Source organism: Heliconius melpomene, chromosome 6 (assembly GCF_056956725.1).
Source record: "Heliconius melpomene rosina isolate 202511_hmr_F chromosome 6, ASM5695672v1, whole genome shotgun sequence".
NCBI classification, from domain to species: Eukaryota; Metazoa; Arthropoda; class Insecta; order Lepidoptera; family Nymphalidae; genus Heliconius; species Heliconius melpomene.
In genome coordinates, this window is record NC_140394.1 from 5,619,027 (window position 1) to 5,635,153 (window position 16,127).

Sequence of the window (16,127 nt, forward strand, 5' to 3'; positions counted from 1 at the left end):
CAGTATAATAATAAAATAATTATTCGTTATAGACCAATATTTATAAAAATCGATATCTTTTATAGACGAGATATATATTTCTTCTCGATTCAATTTCAATACCGGATGATATACTACTAATTTGTCAATCTTAATTAATTCAATTAATAGTGTATAATTAGGTTTCAGAAGTGAAATATCAAAAGAAAACTACACAACACTAATGTTACAAATACAATCTTATTTATTAAAAATCAAAATAACTATAAACTGAAGTTTATATAACTAGAAACTTATATAAAACACCAACAACATTCGAAAACACATATAGGTATTTACTCAGTGTTAATTATAGCAGCTCTTTTAAGCAATTCACATTATTTATTAATTAAAACATTTAAATTACTTTATAACTTGCTAATAATGATCTATTAACAACCTAATAACAAATCACATCGACTACAACACGTGTAACCTCAAGTATATGAGAGCCAAATATGTCTTCCCGCTTAAATTAGTAACTTAATAATAAAATGAAAAGAGCGGGAGCGGAAGACATTGACAGTGACATTGACACATTGCAGTACTATATTTGACAGTTGACATTTGTAGCACAGAAGTCTCCTAACTGTATAGAAATTAAATATTTGTATACAACATTAATTTGTTTTAACTTGTCCTCTATAAAAAAACTATAGGTTACAAATAAAATAATGAAACCTTTTAACCACAAATATGTAATAAATATAGATAAAAATTAATAAGAACTTATAAAAATTGCGCAAATTGTTTCAAAATGTTAAATAATAGATTGTTATATTTATTACTATTAATTTCATTGCGATCAATTATTATTAATAATTAAAGTTAATAACATCCGTGATTTATCTTATGACGTTAAAATAAAAATAAGTTTAGTAATTTATATTGCCAGGAAATGAAATGAAATGCAATTCCGATTACAAAAACAAATATATTTTTCAAATATTAATGCATATAATGACCAATTCATTATATAAATTAATTTAAAGTACATAAAAATGTACTTACGGCTATAACATTTTTACCTACTGCTTAATTTCTATTAAATGGGTTAGGTGCAGTTTGAAGTGACTTTTTTAAGTTATTACTATTTACGTTCCTATAATGTTGTTAAAAGTTTTTATATACTTACATAAATAATTTGTACATTTGTATTTGCATGCACAACTATCTGTTACACTCTAGTACTATTCAATAAGGGCATGCTATACTATCTATTACAATATATAACTTACATTTAAATTATTTATCTACTTATGGCAAAATATTTGTATCAAATAAATAATTATATTATACGTGAATATTCTCGTAAATCAACAATATTTGTAATTTTCTTTGCTATTTAAATCATGTTCCTATAAAATAAAAAATACATTTCTTAAGTCTTAACGCGATTGATCTCAAATGTTGAGTATCTTGCCGGCTGATCTTAGCAGAACTGCTTAGTAATATTTTTTTACTCACTACTGTGAATTGACGATTTGAGAATTAATGAGAAAAAGGGACAATCCTTACAAAATAAGTTTTAATAATTACTTAAATATCTGAATAATATGCTTTTATTGAATGTTGAAAGAAAAGCCTATAAAAACTTTTGTTTGTAGAAATAAACTATGTATATGCATGATAAGTAAGTATATATACAAATATATTTTTTTATAAATGTTTCCTTAGGTAGTCTTTCTTACATGTCTTCGACTATCGAACGCTAGCCTGTTCGACACATTATTTACTGTAATGCCATGATTCAAAGATAATACTTTAGATACAATATTAAGATCTTCTTGAGCTCTCGTGTTAATGTTTGTTTTAGCTAATAGCTGTTTCAATTCCGCATCGCGACTGAATTGATTAAATCTATTTGATGGAGTAATTCTATTGGAAAAGGGTACTTCAAATGTATTGAATCTATTATAATTTTGATTGTTTATACCTAAATTCCCAACACCGCTTTCATGGCGAAACACGCGGTTTCCTTGTTTTAGTCCCAGGTGATCATCAGGTCGTATTTGATTTGTGAGCTGAAAATTAGGTATTTGATTTACGCCTTGCACTGTGTTAGACTGCAAGAAGTTGCCAATACCTTGAGGTAAATGATTTTCTTGTAAGGGAAACTGATTGGGCTGCTGATCTCTTAAATGTATTAAAAAATCTACCGCCTCCCTATTTGGAAGTTGTTGTTGAGGAGCTACTGTGTTAGCTTGTTCCAAAACAACACTCGGTTGAACTATAATTTGAGAGTTATGTGATCTTAAATTATGTTGGCTTGAAATAGGATTTTGTGCGACAGTTTTGTGGATATTGAAATTGCTCTGTATTTGATTGCTTGGTAGTTGTTGCTGCTCTCCTATAAATTGTTGTCGCTTAAGCTGTTCTTGTTCAAAGAGTGCTTGTTGTAATCTTTGAGCTTCTTTTTGTTGCAACAGCAGTTGTTGATTTCTCAAAAGTTCCTCTTGTTGTCTTTGTTGTATCTGAAGTAGCCGAAGTTGCTGTTCTAATATCCTTTGTTTCTCTTCCAGTTGCTTTTGCAGAATTATTTGCCGATTAATAAACTCATTTGATGGTGCATTTGGTACATTAATAGTTGGAACTTGTGGTGTTAATAAACTGGGAATTATGTCGTTTGTTGGTGTACTCAGAGTTGGTGAGGGTTTTAATATTTCTTGATTATTTGATTGTTGGTATATAGGTATAACTTTTTTAGGTATTCCTTGGGCATCCTGATGAACTGTAAATGCGGCTACTAGTGGAGCTTGGAATACCTGAACATCTTTTTTATCTACTTCTTCGATATTTTCGCCATCTTCGTTGTGTGTCGGTTTTGGTGTAGTGGTAGTAGTAGTAGTTGACGTGGTTGTCGTTGATACAGCACGAGGCTTAGATGTAGTTAATTTACTGCTATGTCCTAAATTAGGACTTACTTTAGAATTACTTGGTATACTTCGTATTTGTTGTAAATTTATTCCACTTTCTTTTGTTTGAAAAATATCTTCAAAAGGCGCTTTAGTTGGAAGATTAGCTGTAGCATAATTTTCAACATTTCCAACTGTAGTGCTTAGAATTGATATTTTATTGTCTATTAGCATTGGAGTCGTTTGAGATGAATTATCAAATGCTGCTTGTCCATTTACAACAAAAGAATGAATTTGTATATTTTCTTTACCTGTTTGTGTAACTTCGTTATTGTTATCTACGTTTTCCGTTTTGTATAACGTAGTACTATCTGTGCTTTCAAGATCTGTAAAAGTTGCACTCTCTTCGAGGTCACTTAAAGCTTTTAGCAAAGCTTTTCGTATGTATGGATCTAAGCGCACCGAAGGTGATGTTTCTATAGTATTTGTTTTGTGATTAAGCTCGTCGCTAATAGTGGTTTTTTGAGCAACGCCAAAATAGATAAGAGCGAAGAAAATAATTGACTGCACCTGAAAATATAAAAGTATACTATATAATTAAACATATAAAAATATGATTAAATATTAGTACAGACAAACTGCTACTTTATAGATAAAATCTATCGTATAAATTTTGTCAAAAAACTGATTCTATCCCGAAGGCTTTTGTTCTACAAACAATGCAAGATTTCTTATCATCTATTGCGTAAACTTCATCTTCCTAAGTTACGGCGAGTCTCGTACTTGATCGTTATTACTAAGTAATTTTACTAGTCTATATATATATAGTTTTAATAGTTCATAATTAAATACAATTTTTGTAACTAAAATGAAAATTTATATGTAAATTCATAAATTTTACCAATACCGCAATATTTATCTATAGAAGTTTGCTATACCCGTGATGATTTTTATTTTTTTGACGTATATTCTAACATTTCAATCTTTTTATAAAAAACCTCGTAACCCATAAGGGTTACCATAAGTCTCCTATTACAAGGGTTAGGGACAAAATAATTAAATCTGTCGCTATTTTGGACAAATCTCTTTCTATTTTCATTTCTCATATTTTCCCTAAAACAAAATTTTCTATAATAAAAATATCGTGGCGTGATGCAACTTGCTCTTCTATTTTCTCACGAACATTAAGTATCAAGAATATGATATCGGAATACTCCTTTCGGATAGCCATTTTCCCATAAGCTATTAGCGAGTGCATATCTATTGTTCTCTATGTGAATTTTAATTAATTAATGAAACAATTACATTTAGGTCAGGAGTTAATTAATTATAATTTATGCCTTAATGTTAAGACGAAAATAATATAGGCATACCTATCAATCTATTTGTTAATAAAATAAAACTTAGTATAATAGTTTTGTTGGAACGCCATAGTTCAAGAACAGAACATCCATTTCGTTAATATTAAATGTGTTGTGTGTTTCCATAAAAAAAACTAAAATAAATAAAATAATAAATACTTAAACCTCGATTTATATTAAATTTTGAACAATATTTTTATATTCCATCTAATATAAGGGATAGTTAATAAGTCATTTAAATAAAGTGTAAGTAAGGTATAGCTATAAACGTACATTTTTTGCTTTTAGGTAATAAAGACTTGTCGATCACGATCTCATTGTCGAACGATGTACCTACGCTTTCACTGTTCATTCTTGCAAGTTGATGAATGGCTTCTTGAAACATGTCAAAATTAATATATAATGAACGCCCACGCACCTACGCGAACGTTACACAAGATAACTTTAGACTGTTAAATAATAAATATGACGAATCGTGATATGTAAGTTTGCAAATTTTATCTCCTACGTTTAAGCGCTTTTTTCTCAGCTTACGCCTATAGCAAGGTTGATACAGGCTGTTACGTTATTTTCCGTCGGATGAGGCATTGTGTGTTGTATGACCGAACTCAACGCCGCATTTTGCCTTCTTACCAGAGGGACGATGAAAATATTAATAAATAATGTTTTATTCCCCCAAGTAGGATTTAAACCTACAACCATCGTGCTAATGCCACTGTACCACGACGGCGTCTTGCCGATTACATTTACAATTTTACACGTAACATACTTTGTCTAAGTTAAAATATAAAGCTAAGCTAATAGCTAAGAGTGTCTTCCTTAGTGCTTACTCTTTCATTTGAGTTATTTCTTTAATTTTATCATTCTTAAAGTGCTCAAATCATCTATGCGATATTTCTCGTTGTACTATCTCAACTATTATCTTTTCATTTCGATTAACTAATTAATATAAATATAGAGACTAATTATACAAAACTGTAAAAATGTATATTGTATAAACCTAGAGCAATTGTTGACTTGACTTTACTGAATAATGTGAAAAATTAGGTATATGTAAAATTTTTATTAATTTTTATTTGTGTGGGATACAGCGAGAAGCTGATTTATTTTTTTTAAAACGTACAGAGGCTTAAGTATAATTTTATCATTATATATCTCCGTGTTCTACATTATGTACCTTTTTTCATCTGTATATTAAACAAACGCCACAATCTTATTTTGCCCTTATTTTATTAACGACCAGTATTTACAATTTACGTACAAACAACTACTTATTTAGTTTTAAATAATATTCACAGATTAAAAATTTAACTTGCCTAATATTATGTAAGTGATCGTGCTTAAGACATTACTTAAGGAAGATATTGCTCGAAGGCGAAGCATTCCAAAGCCTTGTGACCCATTGAATCAGCAACAATGACCGCCAACGTATGATTTATAATCTTTATCTACAATTAGGTTTGCGTTAAATTGCCGTGTTCTTCATACTTTCACAAAATTAAATATTTATAGGCATATATTATACATGCAATAGCCACATGCGTGATAAATGAAGATTTACAAATAAAGTATTAAAAATGTAAATGAGAATATAGGTACATATTGCTAATAAAATTAGACAAAATATGAACATGTTCGTTTGTACATTTTACGAAGTGTTTACACACTTCCATCATTTTAAGATAAACAGTATATATTGTAAGTACGTTTGTCAAATTATGAGTGACAACAGCTTAGCCATTTACATACATACAATAGTATAAATTACATAATGCACCATTGTCAACAAAGAAGGAATTTCTCTTCCAAAGGTGAACGCAGATTATTCTTGCTTAAAGGATTGCTTATTCGTATTGTACTAAAATCAACAGTCTATCAATTATATTGATATTCATACTATAGCCAATTTTATTTTTATTGTACGCCCATTTTATTGAATGAATAATAGAAGCTATTAAATGCGTAACAATGCTATTAAAAACATGGCCTACTGGTGCGTTGTTTATTTAATCATATGAAAAAAAGGTAAGCAAGTGTTATTATAGAATTCGACTGCATTGTAAACACTAAATAAAATGTTATCAAAAACATGTTCTTTCTATATAAATTTCCATACTATTGGTACTGTTCCCTTACTGTTGGTACTGTTCCCATACTGTTGTACTGTTGGTACACCGTTGTACTTGTAGTTAGTGTTGCGTAAACGTATAAAACACGATCGGACCTTATGGCGCCTAATATAATTACGATTATAAAGAGAACTTGTCGCCTCGGGGCTCATCTGACACCAGTCATTTATAAAACATTGGATGTACTCGTAACAATAGTGATTCGTTTCCATTACGTACCTGTGTATGTACGTATGCACCTTGCGCAAGTATTTAAGCTAAATATAACATTTTCCAAAGATGAAAAGATATACTTATACAAAAAAGAAGTTTAATCAAAAACTGGCTGTCTGTTCATTAGATTTGGAAATTATGTTATTTGATTAAGTTACTTGTATATAAGGTCCCCAGATATGTTTTTTACCGTTTCATTATATTTTTAGATTTATTTAACAACTAATGGTTACCTAATAGCTAAAGATTCCATCGACAAATGTGAAACATAAGTTTCTACGAGAGAGAGTGTGAAATATTTTCCACAACTACAACAATTGCGTTTTATGGGTAATAAAGTAAATGGTTCCCAACAGGTAATACGGAAATAAAAGTAACAATACATAGATAGTATATGTTATCTAAAAATTTTACCTTAAAATCGTTTTTATTTCATTTAAATATTTGGAATTCTGCTTATTTCTGTGCTAGATGCTATGCGCAACTTCGTTCACGTAGACTTTAGTGTTTAGCGTTTAACCTATTAGATTTATCTACTCTTCCTCTTATATATCGTGTGTACTAGAACTCAAAACCAATAACCCCCTATGTCCTTTTCAGACTATAGTTATACAATGAAAAGTTTCATTTAAGTCTGTTACAAACAATTAATTTTTATAAAAAATATAGGTATATATAAATAAATAAAAATATAAATAAATAATAAATATCCCGCACATAGCAGGGTAGGCAGAGGGAACCTAGTGTTAAGACACACCTAAATAAAAATGTTTAATTATTAATGCAACTAGTATGTACTTACAACTAATTAAACGAATTAATGATGTTAATAAGTTGATATGTATAGTAATTGTAACATCTGATTCAACACAATAAAATATTGCACATATTTTTCCCTCAAAGACAATGCTTGTGCACGCTTAATGAGATATTGCGAATAAACGTACCCTTGTTGGTGCGTATCCAAATATAATGAGGCATCTCGTAAATATTACTTAATCTACATTTTTGTTAGGATTTTTTATAGTAATAATTTACATCAAAATTATTTAGTTATTTAAGCGGCCGAATTTTCGAGGTTTGTTGATTGGTGGAACTTAACGCCGTGCTTTGTTTTGTTACTAGAGCGAGTAAATGAAAATATTAAATAATTGCCTAAACTGAATGGGAATCCAACCCAAACTCATCGCATTTATAGTCTCGCTATGTCACTGTGCACATTTTTTTGTTTGCGTTTATTTAATATCAATTTCAGCTTAAAGCCTCCATGGTATCTCGAGATAAATAGACTTGATAGACAGACAGGACAACAAAGGAATGTTATAAGTGTTCCATTTTTACCTTTTAAGGTACGGAACCCTAAAAATATATAATTACAAAGAGAGAAAGACTCATCTTATGCAAATACAAATAAAATTCATATTATTCATACTTTAAAATTACTAGTAATTATTTAACATGCAAGTGATGTAAATTTCGTTGAAAAGTAAGATGTAATGTGATATATTACCTATGCATCTATTATTAAGTTTACAATCTTTTAAGTAACATTTATAATTAGCTTTGAAATATGACTGGCTTGTTGGTTTTATGGGCCATGGGTTTGATGTCCGACTTCGACAAAATATATTATTACAATGAGTTTATGAGTGATGGTATGGTACTAACGCAAAAGCGCGGAATGCCTTGAAAAATCGGCGGAAAATGGCGGACGGAGTGTAATAACACTAGATTTTCTCTGCCTACCGTGTTTATACGGGATACTGCTGAAAAACATACTGAGGAAGAAATTGGTTGCTTGCAAGTATTTGAGTGGGTGCGTGTGTATGAAATTTAAATAACAAATTTGAAAAACCAATAACTCGACGGTGAACTTTTGTGAACTATAAGTAATAAAATTAAGATGTCCAATAAACAGCTTATTATATGCACTTCTCACAGATGTGAGCGATTTAGGATAAAGATATTCAGATTATCTAACCGTCTTACGAAAATTATACAATATTGCATAATACGCGTAATAGGTAAGCTTCTCTTCTATTATTTATAAATCATATACCTAGTGCCAATTAAATATTAATAATAATCTATAATATTTTTTCTGTAAAAATAATTCGTGCGTTCATAGCCATCGTGGTGAAATGGATTAGCGTTGTTAGTGAACACTGATGATCTGACATTCAGATTACTTTTATCATAATTTAGATATAAGATATTTTTTTAAGCTTCACACCTGCACATAGCAGGGTAGGCACAGGGAACCTAATGTTAAGAAACTCCGTTCTTCATTTTCCTCCGAACACCGGAAGTACGGAATACACTACACATTACAACGCCGTGCTTTGACACGCGCCTCAGCACCAGAGTGAAGAAATCAAAATATAATTTTTTTTCCTCCGCAATAGTCACACGCTCCTGCGCCACGACCGGCTTATTCTTTATCTATATATATAAAATCGAAAGGTCACTCATTCATCACGAAATCTCGAAAACTACATGTGCTAGGAATTTGAAATTTTGCATAGGAGTTACTTATAGGACGCAGGTACTCATGGAGACAGAAATTAATGATAACGTAGTTCACGCAGGCGAAGCCGCGGGCGGGCCTCTAGTATTATATATATTTGATGTTAATTTTTATGTAATAGGTACTTTGTTTAACAAAAACTTTTTAATAATAGGATGTAATAACTTCACGAAAACATGTTGTAACGTAGGTAACGGAATACGTATGACATGTTCTGTAATATATTCGTATGGATGTGATAGATTACAGTGTACTGTTAGTCGCTGTCGTCCGCAACTTTGTTGCGTTTAGAACCTTACCATATTATTTACGTTTCGTTCCATCCGTTGTCAATAAATCGGTATTTCCTATTAAACCCCCTTGTTAGTATTATATTAATATAGCTAACAACGGTGTTTAGAATCTTAAGCGTCATGCTAACCGTCCTTCTTTTTCTCCTTTCTTTTAGATTTAGAACTCTACTGGTAGTAAGCACCCGAGATCAGTTTGCACGTCAACAAAATTTTTAGTTTAATTATAATGAAAAAGATATAATAATGTCCTAATTATACAATTACATATTATATTAAAATATTCTTGCTGAATAACTATTAACATTTTCAGCTTTATTTCTTTTATATGGATTAGATTTAAATAATGAAGTTTAATCAAAACAAAAACTTTTAATACATCTTTTTATCTACCATTAAATATATAAATTTCGCGAAGCCACGTCATAAGAAAATAGTTTTAACTAAAATGTTGATATAAGCTTTCACTCACTATATCTCACGACTCAGTTACTTTATGATTAATCATATTTCAAAAGGAATATTATATATAGACATAATTTATAAAATTAACATCATATATATATATATATATATATATATATATATATATATATATATATATAAAATTATATATATATATATATATATGATGTTAATTTTATTACGAAAGAGCTGTTTCTCTATTATGGGTATATTACTTGGCAGTTATATTTTTGAGTTCACTGAATTCTGTTTATAAGGGATTGCTGCCATAGCATTAAATCGGTGAGAGTATTGTCAGAGTGTAGGGAGATAGTAGAATTTAAATGAACAACTTAGTGATTACACTTTCGTACGTGAAGAAAGTTCATCTAAAAATATCAAAAATACAAAAAAGTTTAATTTTTTGGAATATGGGTGAGTCTGAAAGATCTTATTTTTCGCTTATTTTAGAGATACTGTGTAATTGGATGGTGCAAACATCGCGAGTATTGTTTGAACCTTCAACAATTAAAGAACAATAAATGTCGCTATAAAATAGTTAACATTTCTTTCGAAAAATTACGAAGCTCTATAGTTTTTCACTAAACATGTATTGTAATTCTTTAGAATGAATTACGTTATACCCATCTGAACATGTTCTTATATAACAATTTTTGGCGAAGTTGTAAACTAGCGATATGAAATACTACAGGTGAAACAGGTAAAGTTTTAAATTGATGTAACTTTTTCTAGAAAATGGTTTCGTAGAGAGCATAGGTCATAGATAGAGAGACGATATGCGTTACTAGTTGTTGCGTAACAGAAAGATCGTCAAACCGATTGATATTTTATAAATTTAAATTTTTCTCATACGGTTTCGTAAGAGCATATTTTAATTACATCTTTATGTAAATTTAAAATTATTAATTGAAATAAAATATGTCCATTTGGACATGAAATGTGTTTCTGTTAGATATTATGCGTAATGTAAATTTTAGATAATATGGAATCGAATTGATATATTATTGTCCCTTCTTACCCATTTGACGTTTGCACTAATTAAAACTGAATAATTATATAAAAACACAAGAAGTTTTTGATGTGTACTCTTTATCTTGGCTGATATGTACTTATTTAAAGAAACCTATGTTATTATTATTCACAGGCTTTTTTTAAGTTAAATCTTTTTAAACATAGTGTGAATGATGCCTTTAGTTAGGTACATATCACTACGTTATTCTCCTTAGCTGTCAAACCAGACCTAATATTATAAGCCAATACGTTTTCTAACAAGATATAAACCACCCTACACCTCTTGAAGTAGATAATATCAGTTACTAGTAAGTAAAACAGTAATGTCTAAATTATGAGACTGAGATTTTAGCGCAGTTTATTTAAATGACAAAAGAAATGATTTAATTATCACTTAGCTAGTCAGAAAACGTATGTAAAAGATTCGCAAACAGAATCCTTAATAGCAACCTTTTCTAACAATCCGCTTTAATTGTAAAGGAAGATCGCATCACGCATGCAACTTACGTCATCGGGGAAAGTGCATCGTGATCTTATATTATACGTTTATGTTATATTAATTCTACTATTATTCTTAACTTCTATGAAATATATATTAATAAGGATATTTAATACGACACCTAATAACCAAATATTCATATCAAAAATATACATATCAAAATATTAAGTGAAAGCAGAAATAATTATTTAAATATAAAATATATTCATAATTATATAACTATATACAATAGGTAAAGCTATTACGAGTTAAATTAAATTTATAAAATAATTGCTGTATTATTTTAAATTAAAATTAAAAGCCATAGTTTGATATTTAATATTCAAAAAGATCTAACATTATTCACGGCGTTGAGTTCTGCCACTCAACATGCAATGCCTCCAGAATTCGGCAGAAAGTGGGGAACGGAGTGTCTTAACAGTAGGTTCCTTCTGCCTACCCTGCTGTGTGCGGGATATAAAATTATTTATTGCTTAGACTATATAGAAAAATGTTATAATCTATGGTTAAAAAGTAAACAAACACTTAAACTCACCGAGCGCATCGTGAAACGCTTTGTCACTGCACTCACGGTTGAACAAAATGAAAGTTGTACACTACACTAGTGTCTTCACCGCTGTCTTGGCAAGCACTGTCCACGTCCAGGTGCGGGTCGAGGGTCTCTGTGGTCTCAAAGTCTACACTACACCTACGGTAGGTACTAGCAATGTTATCATATCATCGTATTATGAATACTTGTTTACAGTATTGAATGTCTGTCATTGTTTCGATTTACTGTTCTAACGAAAAAAACGATTGTTAGTAGCGTTTGAAATTCTTATGTGGTTTTTATATACTGTACAAATTCAGAGACCGTCGTGGTGCAGCAGCACAAGTGGGTTCGATCCCCACTCGAGGAAATGAAATATTTATTTACGTTTATATTTGCATTTTCTTCGCTCTTGTGTCGAGGTAAAGCGCGGTGTTGAATTCTGCCACTCAACACGCAATCCTTGAGAATTCGGCAGAAAGTGGGAAACGAAGTGTCAGCTTCACGCTGTATCCCGCACACAGCAGGGTAGGCAGAGGACACAATAATATATGCATTAATCTTATTCGTATCACAAATTGAATTTAACAAAATCTTCGCTATTAATGTGCAGTAAAATTATAAAGAATCTTCTATGAACAATGGCACGCAATTTTAGACAATCACTTTCGATACGCATACGTAACTTCACCTACATGTTTTAAATCACGTCAAATGGTATAAAGGCTTACGATGACGAGATTTGAAAAATAAATATATTATGCAAAGAAATTTAACAAAGAATGTATATTAAATAAAAAAAAATATTACCATAATCCTCATGCCTCTTATATCTCGATGTTTGTCTTAGCCCATTTGACGCAGCAGTGACTGTACACTCTGTAATTAAAGGTTCTATCTCCACTCTAGTATAGCAGCGTTTTTTTTCTTCATTTTCTCTTTTCATTGTAGGCGATCTAGAATTGGCGTTGAATTCAAGCAGATAAGTGTAAAAACATATATTTTGTAAATAAACTTATTTTATTTCATAATTAATTAAATTATTTAATTGTATATGTTTCAAATTACGCTATAAAATTAATTCAAATTTGTCTGATGCCTAAAAAAATTAAAATATAGTTTGCGCTCCACCTAAAGATGAACAGTAATTCGGTATATAACTCATAGTAGGAAATAGTTTTGTAATCTGAATATACCAAATTTGCATTTATCAATTTACATAACACCTTCTACTAAACTGCTCAACAAATTAGCCTTGGATATATTTGTCAATTTCGCTTATACATTAAGCTGATTTCGTGTCGAATATATTTTATATTTAATTATCTTGTAGAATATTTAAAAGACAGTTTAAATTAGGCACGGTGTAAAGTTAATTAAATACATTTTGTATTGCAGTGTAAAATTTATGAAATTTATGAAAACATAGTGTATAATAATAAACACCCAATTGCGAGATTTCATAGGTGCTATCTATACATACGGACGGTCTGTACATGTATAAGAAAATCTATTTATAAATGAAATGAAAATCAAAACAATAATTTTTAATTTTTAGTCTGTTTGTCTGTTTTTGTGCAAGCTAATCTCAGAAACTTCTTACCCTATTTAAATGCTTTCACTACTGTAGTGTGCTTGTTAAAACAAGCTTCCCTTAACATTTTGTTTTATTTAAATTGGCTCATAAATAAAAAAACAATAACTATATACTGCTACAAAATATGTGTTTTATTGAATGTTCTAAAACTTTAGTTTTCAATGTATGGATAGTATCGATAAAATGATGATTTATCTTTAGAAAGAGAATAAATAATTGTGTGTAGTACAAGCGAGCGAAGCCGTGAACGGGTAATCGCTAGTAAAAAATATAAGGTTTCATAAGCTGTATTTTGGTAACTTTAAGAAAGAATTCAATTTGTAATATTATCATAGAAAAGACTTCAACGCGCTCGTGAGCTCGTATATATTGAAACAAATAAGCTGTCATTGTTTAGTACCTATAATTATACATTTACATAGAATTTTATATATTTAGGAATATTTTCTGATTATAATTAACTATAAACTTATATATTACTTAACTATTAATAATTATACAGTTAAATTAAAAAATATATATTAGTATAAATATTAAAACACAGATAATTTTCTAAAACAAAAAAAAGTTTTGATTAGAAAAATAATAGAAACAAGATGAATGAAGAGGTCCGTGACTTATTATAGTGGGAGGTCAAGCGCCGACCGGTCTGCTCACGGTTCCCAACTAAACTTTCTTTTCCGACTTATAGCCTTGTCTTGGAACTTGCACGTGAAATATTGGTGACGTATGAAAACAAATATTTTACGTTATTTTATTTGTTTGACCGCATTTTCTATAGGGAATTTGCTAAGTAGAAACGTAGAGGCACTAAGTATATAATGTGAGCTTACTAAGCTTTGGTTTGTCGATAGTTTACTTGTTTCGCTAAAGTAATAAATATTTTTTTAATTATTTTTTATTTATTACACATTCATAGACAAATTAGAAAAAAATATCTCTCAATATGTCATATTATAGTGTACTATAGTTATAATGTATACATGCATATATGTTTGCAAAAAGTGCAGTTCGTGATGTTCTTTTACAAAATAGTTTATATCTACTACGCAATAAGCAAGAAAGATTTCCCAATTGAAATTAAGAAACAACTATCAATATAGTCAAATTTATTATTCACTATGTTTTAAAAGTATGAAATAAATTAATATGAAGATGCTATTCCAATTTTATGTTTTTTGTACTATAGTATATTCTCATACTTAAAATATAATAAACATTGAAAATTTTAAGAATTTTAAATGAACACCCAATCAATTAACATGTGGGTAATTAATGATAAAATAATTCTGTAATGTACAAAAATGTAGTCACGCACCTACATTGTAGATGTTACGTTTAAGGTTAAGACCTCATAAATAAAATTATTAATTATATATTGCAATATTGTTTTATAATTATTTTTATCATATATCTTTTAAAGTTAAAATACACCCATTTTTATAATTATATGTTGCGAAGTATATGCGTTTACGTTATTTATCGATGACGTTGTCTATATCATTAAATGTCATTTGAATAGATAGTTTATTGAATATAAAATACTAGCGGCCCGACCGCGGCTTCGCCTGCGTAAACTACGTTATTATTAATTTCTGTCTCCGTGACGACCTACGTCCTATAAGTGACGTCCATGCAAAATTTGAGACTCCTAGCATTTGTAGTAACGAAGTTTCATACAAACTTTCAACCCCAGAAACAACCCCTTAAAAGTCGAATATTACAAATTCCCGCCTTAGCGAGCACCTACGTCCAATAAATAACACCTATGCAAAATTTGAGATTCCTACCACTTGTAGTTTTTGAGATTTCGTGATGAGTGAGTGACCTTTCGATTTTATATATATAGATATATTTTTTAATTCAACAAATAATAGTAATAATTTATACAATTAAATTACAATAAGTAATGTCTACAACTGCAATGCAATTAATGAAGTATTTTATTTCTTTTGTATTTGGAAAATTTTAAAATTCAAAGAATAAAGATTTAGTATTTCTGTGCGGTCAGATTAATTGCACAGACAGTTTTTAAAAAACCTTGGATTGATCCGTTTGATAAGTAAAAATAATATATATATTCTTTATTGCACATGTAAGAAAATAGTAAGAAAACAGTTAAAAAGTTATGTTTACAATGGCGGTAAAGTCTAGAATTATCCTAGGTATCAATAAATACAAATCAAAATAAAGTTATAGAGTTACTAAATCTAAAATATAGTAATTAACTAATAAGTAATTTATGCAACTTTTCCCTTTGCTCTGACAGCGCAACAAAATTATTGAACGGTGGCAAAAATACAATAGATAAAAATGGTTGTACTAATTAATAACTAATAATCTATATATATAAAATCGAAAGGTCACTCACTCATCACGAAATCTCAGAAACTACATGTGCTAGGACTCTGAAATTTTGCATAGGAGTTACTTATAGGACGTAGGTGCTCGCTAAGACGGGAATTTGTAATATTCGACTTCTAAGGGGTTGTTTTTGGGGTTGAAAGTTTGTATGAAACTTCGTTACTAATGACATTTGTCTTTGTCATTCGTTACTGAATGCTAGGAGTCTCAAATTTTGCACAGACGTCACTAGGACGTAGCCATGGAGACAGAAATTAATAACAACATAG

The 16,127-nt window shown here is 29.7% G+C and overlaps 1 protein-coding gene across 1 annotated transcript; it reads right to left on the bottom strand.

The window, feature by feature from the left end:
- Positions 1-932: 932 nt before the first annotated feature.
- Positions 933-12,042, bottom strand: LOC146538202 (uncharacterized). Its single transcript, XM_085187167.1, has 2 exons — positions 11,904-12,042; positions 933-3,443 (listed from the first exon to the last, which is right to left on the bottom strand). Exons 1-2 carry the CDS (start codon positions 11,910-11,912, stop codon positions 1,692-1,694), a joined length of 1,761 nt encoding a protein of 586 aa, XP_085043293.1. The 5' UTR covers positions 11,913-12,042; the 3' UTR covers positions 933-1,691.
- Between the last annotated feature and the right edge of the window lie 4,085 nt (positions 12,043-16,127).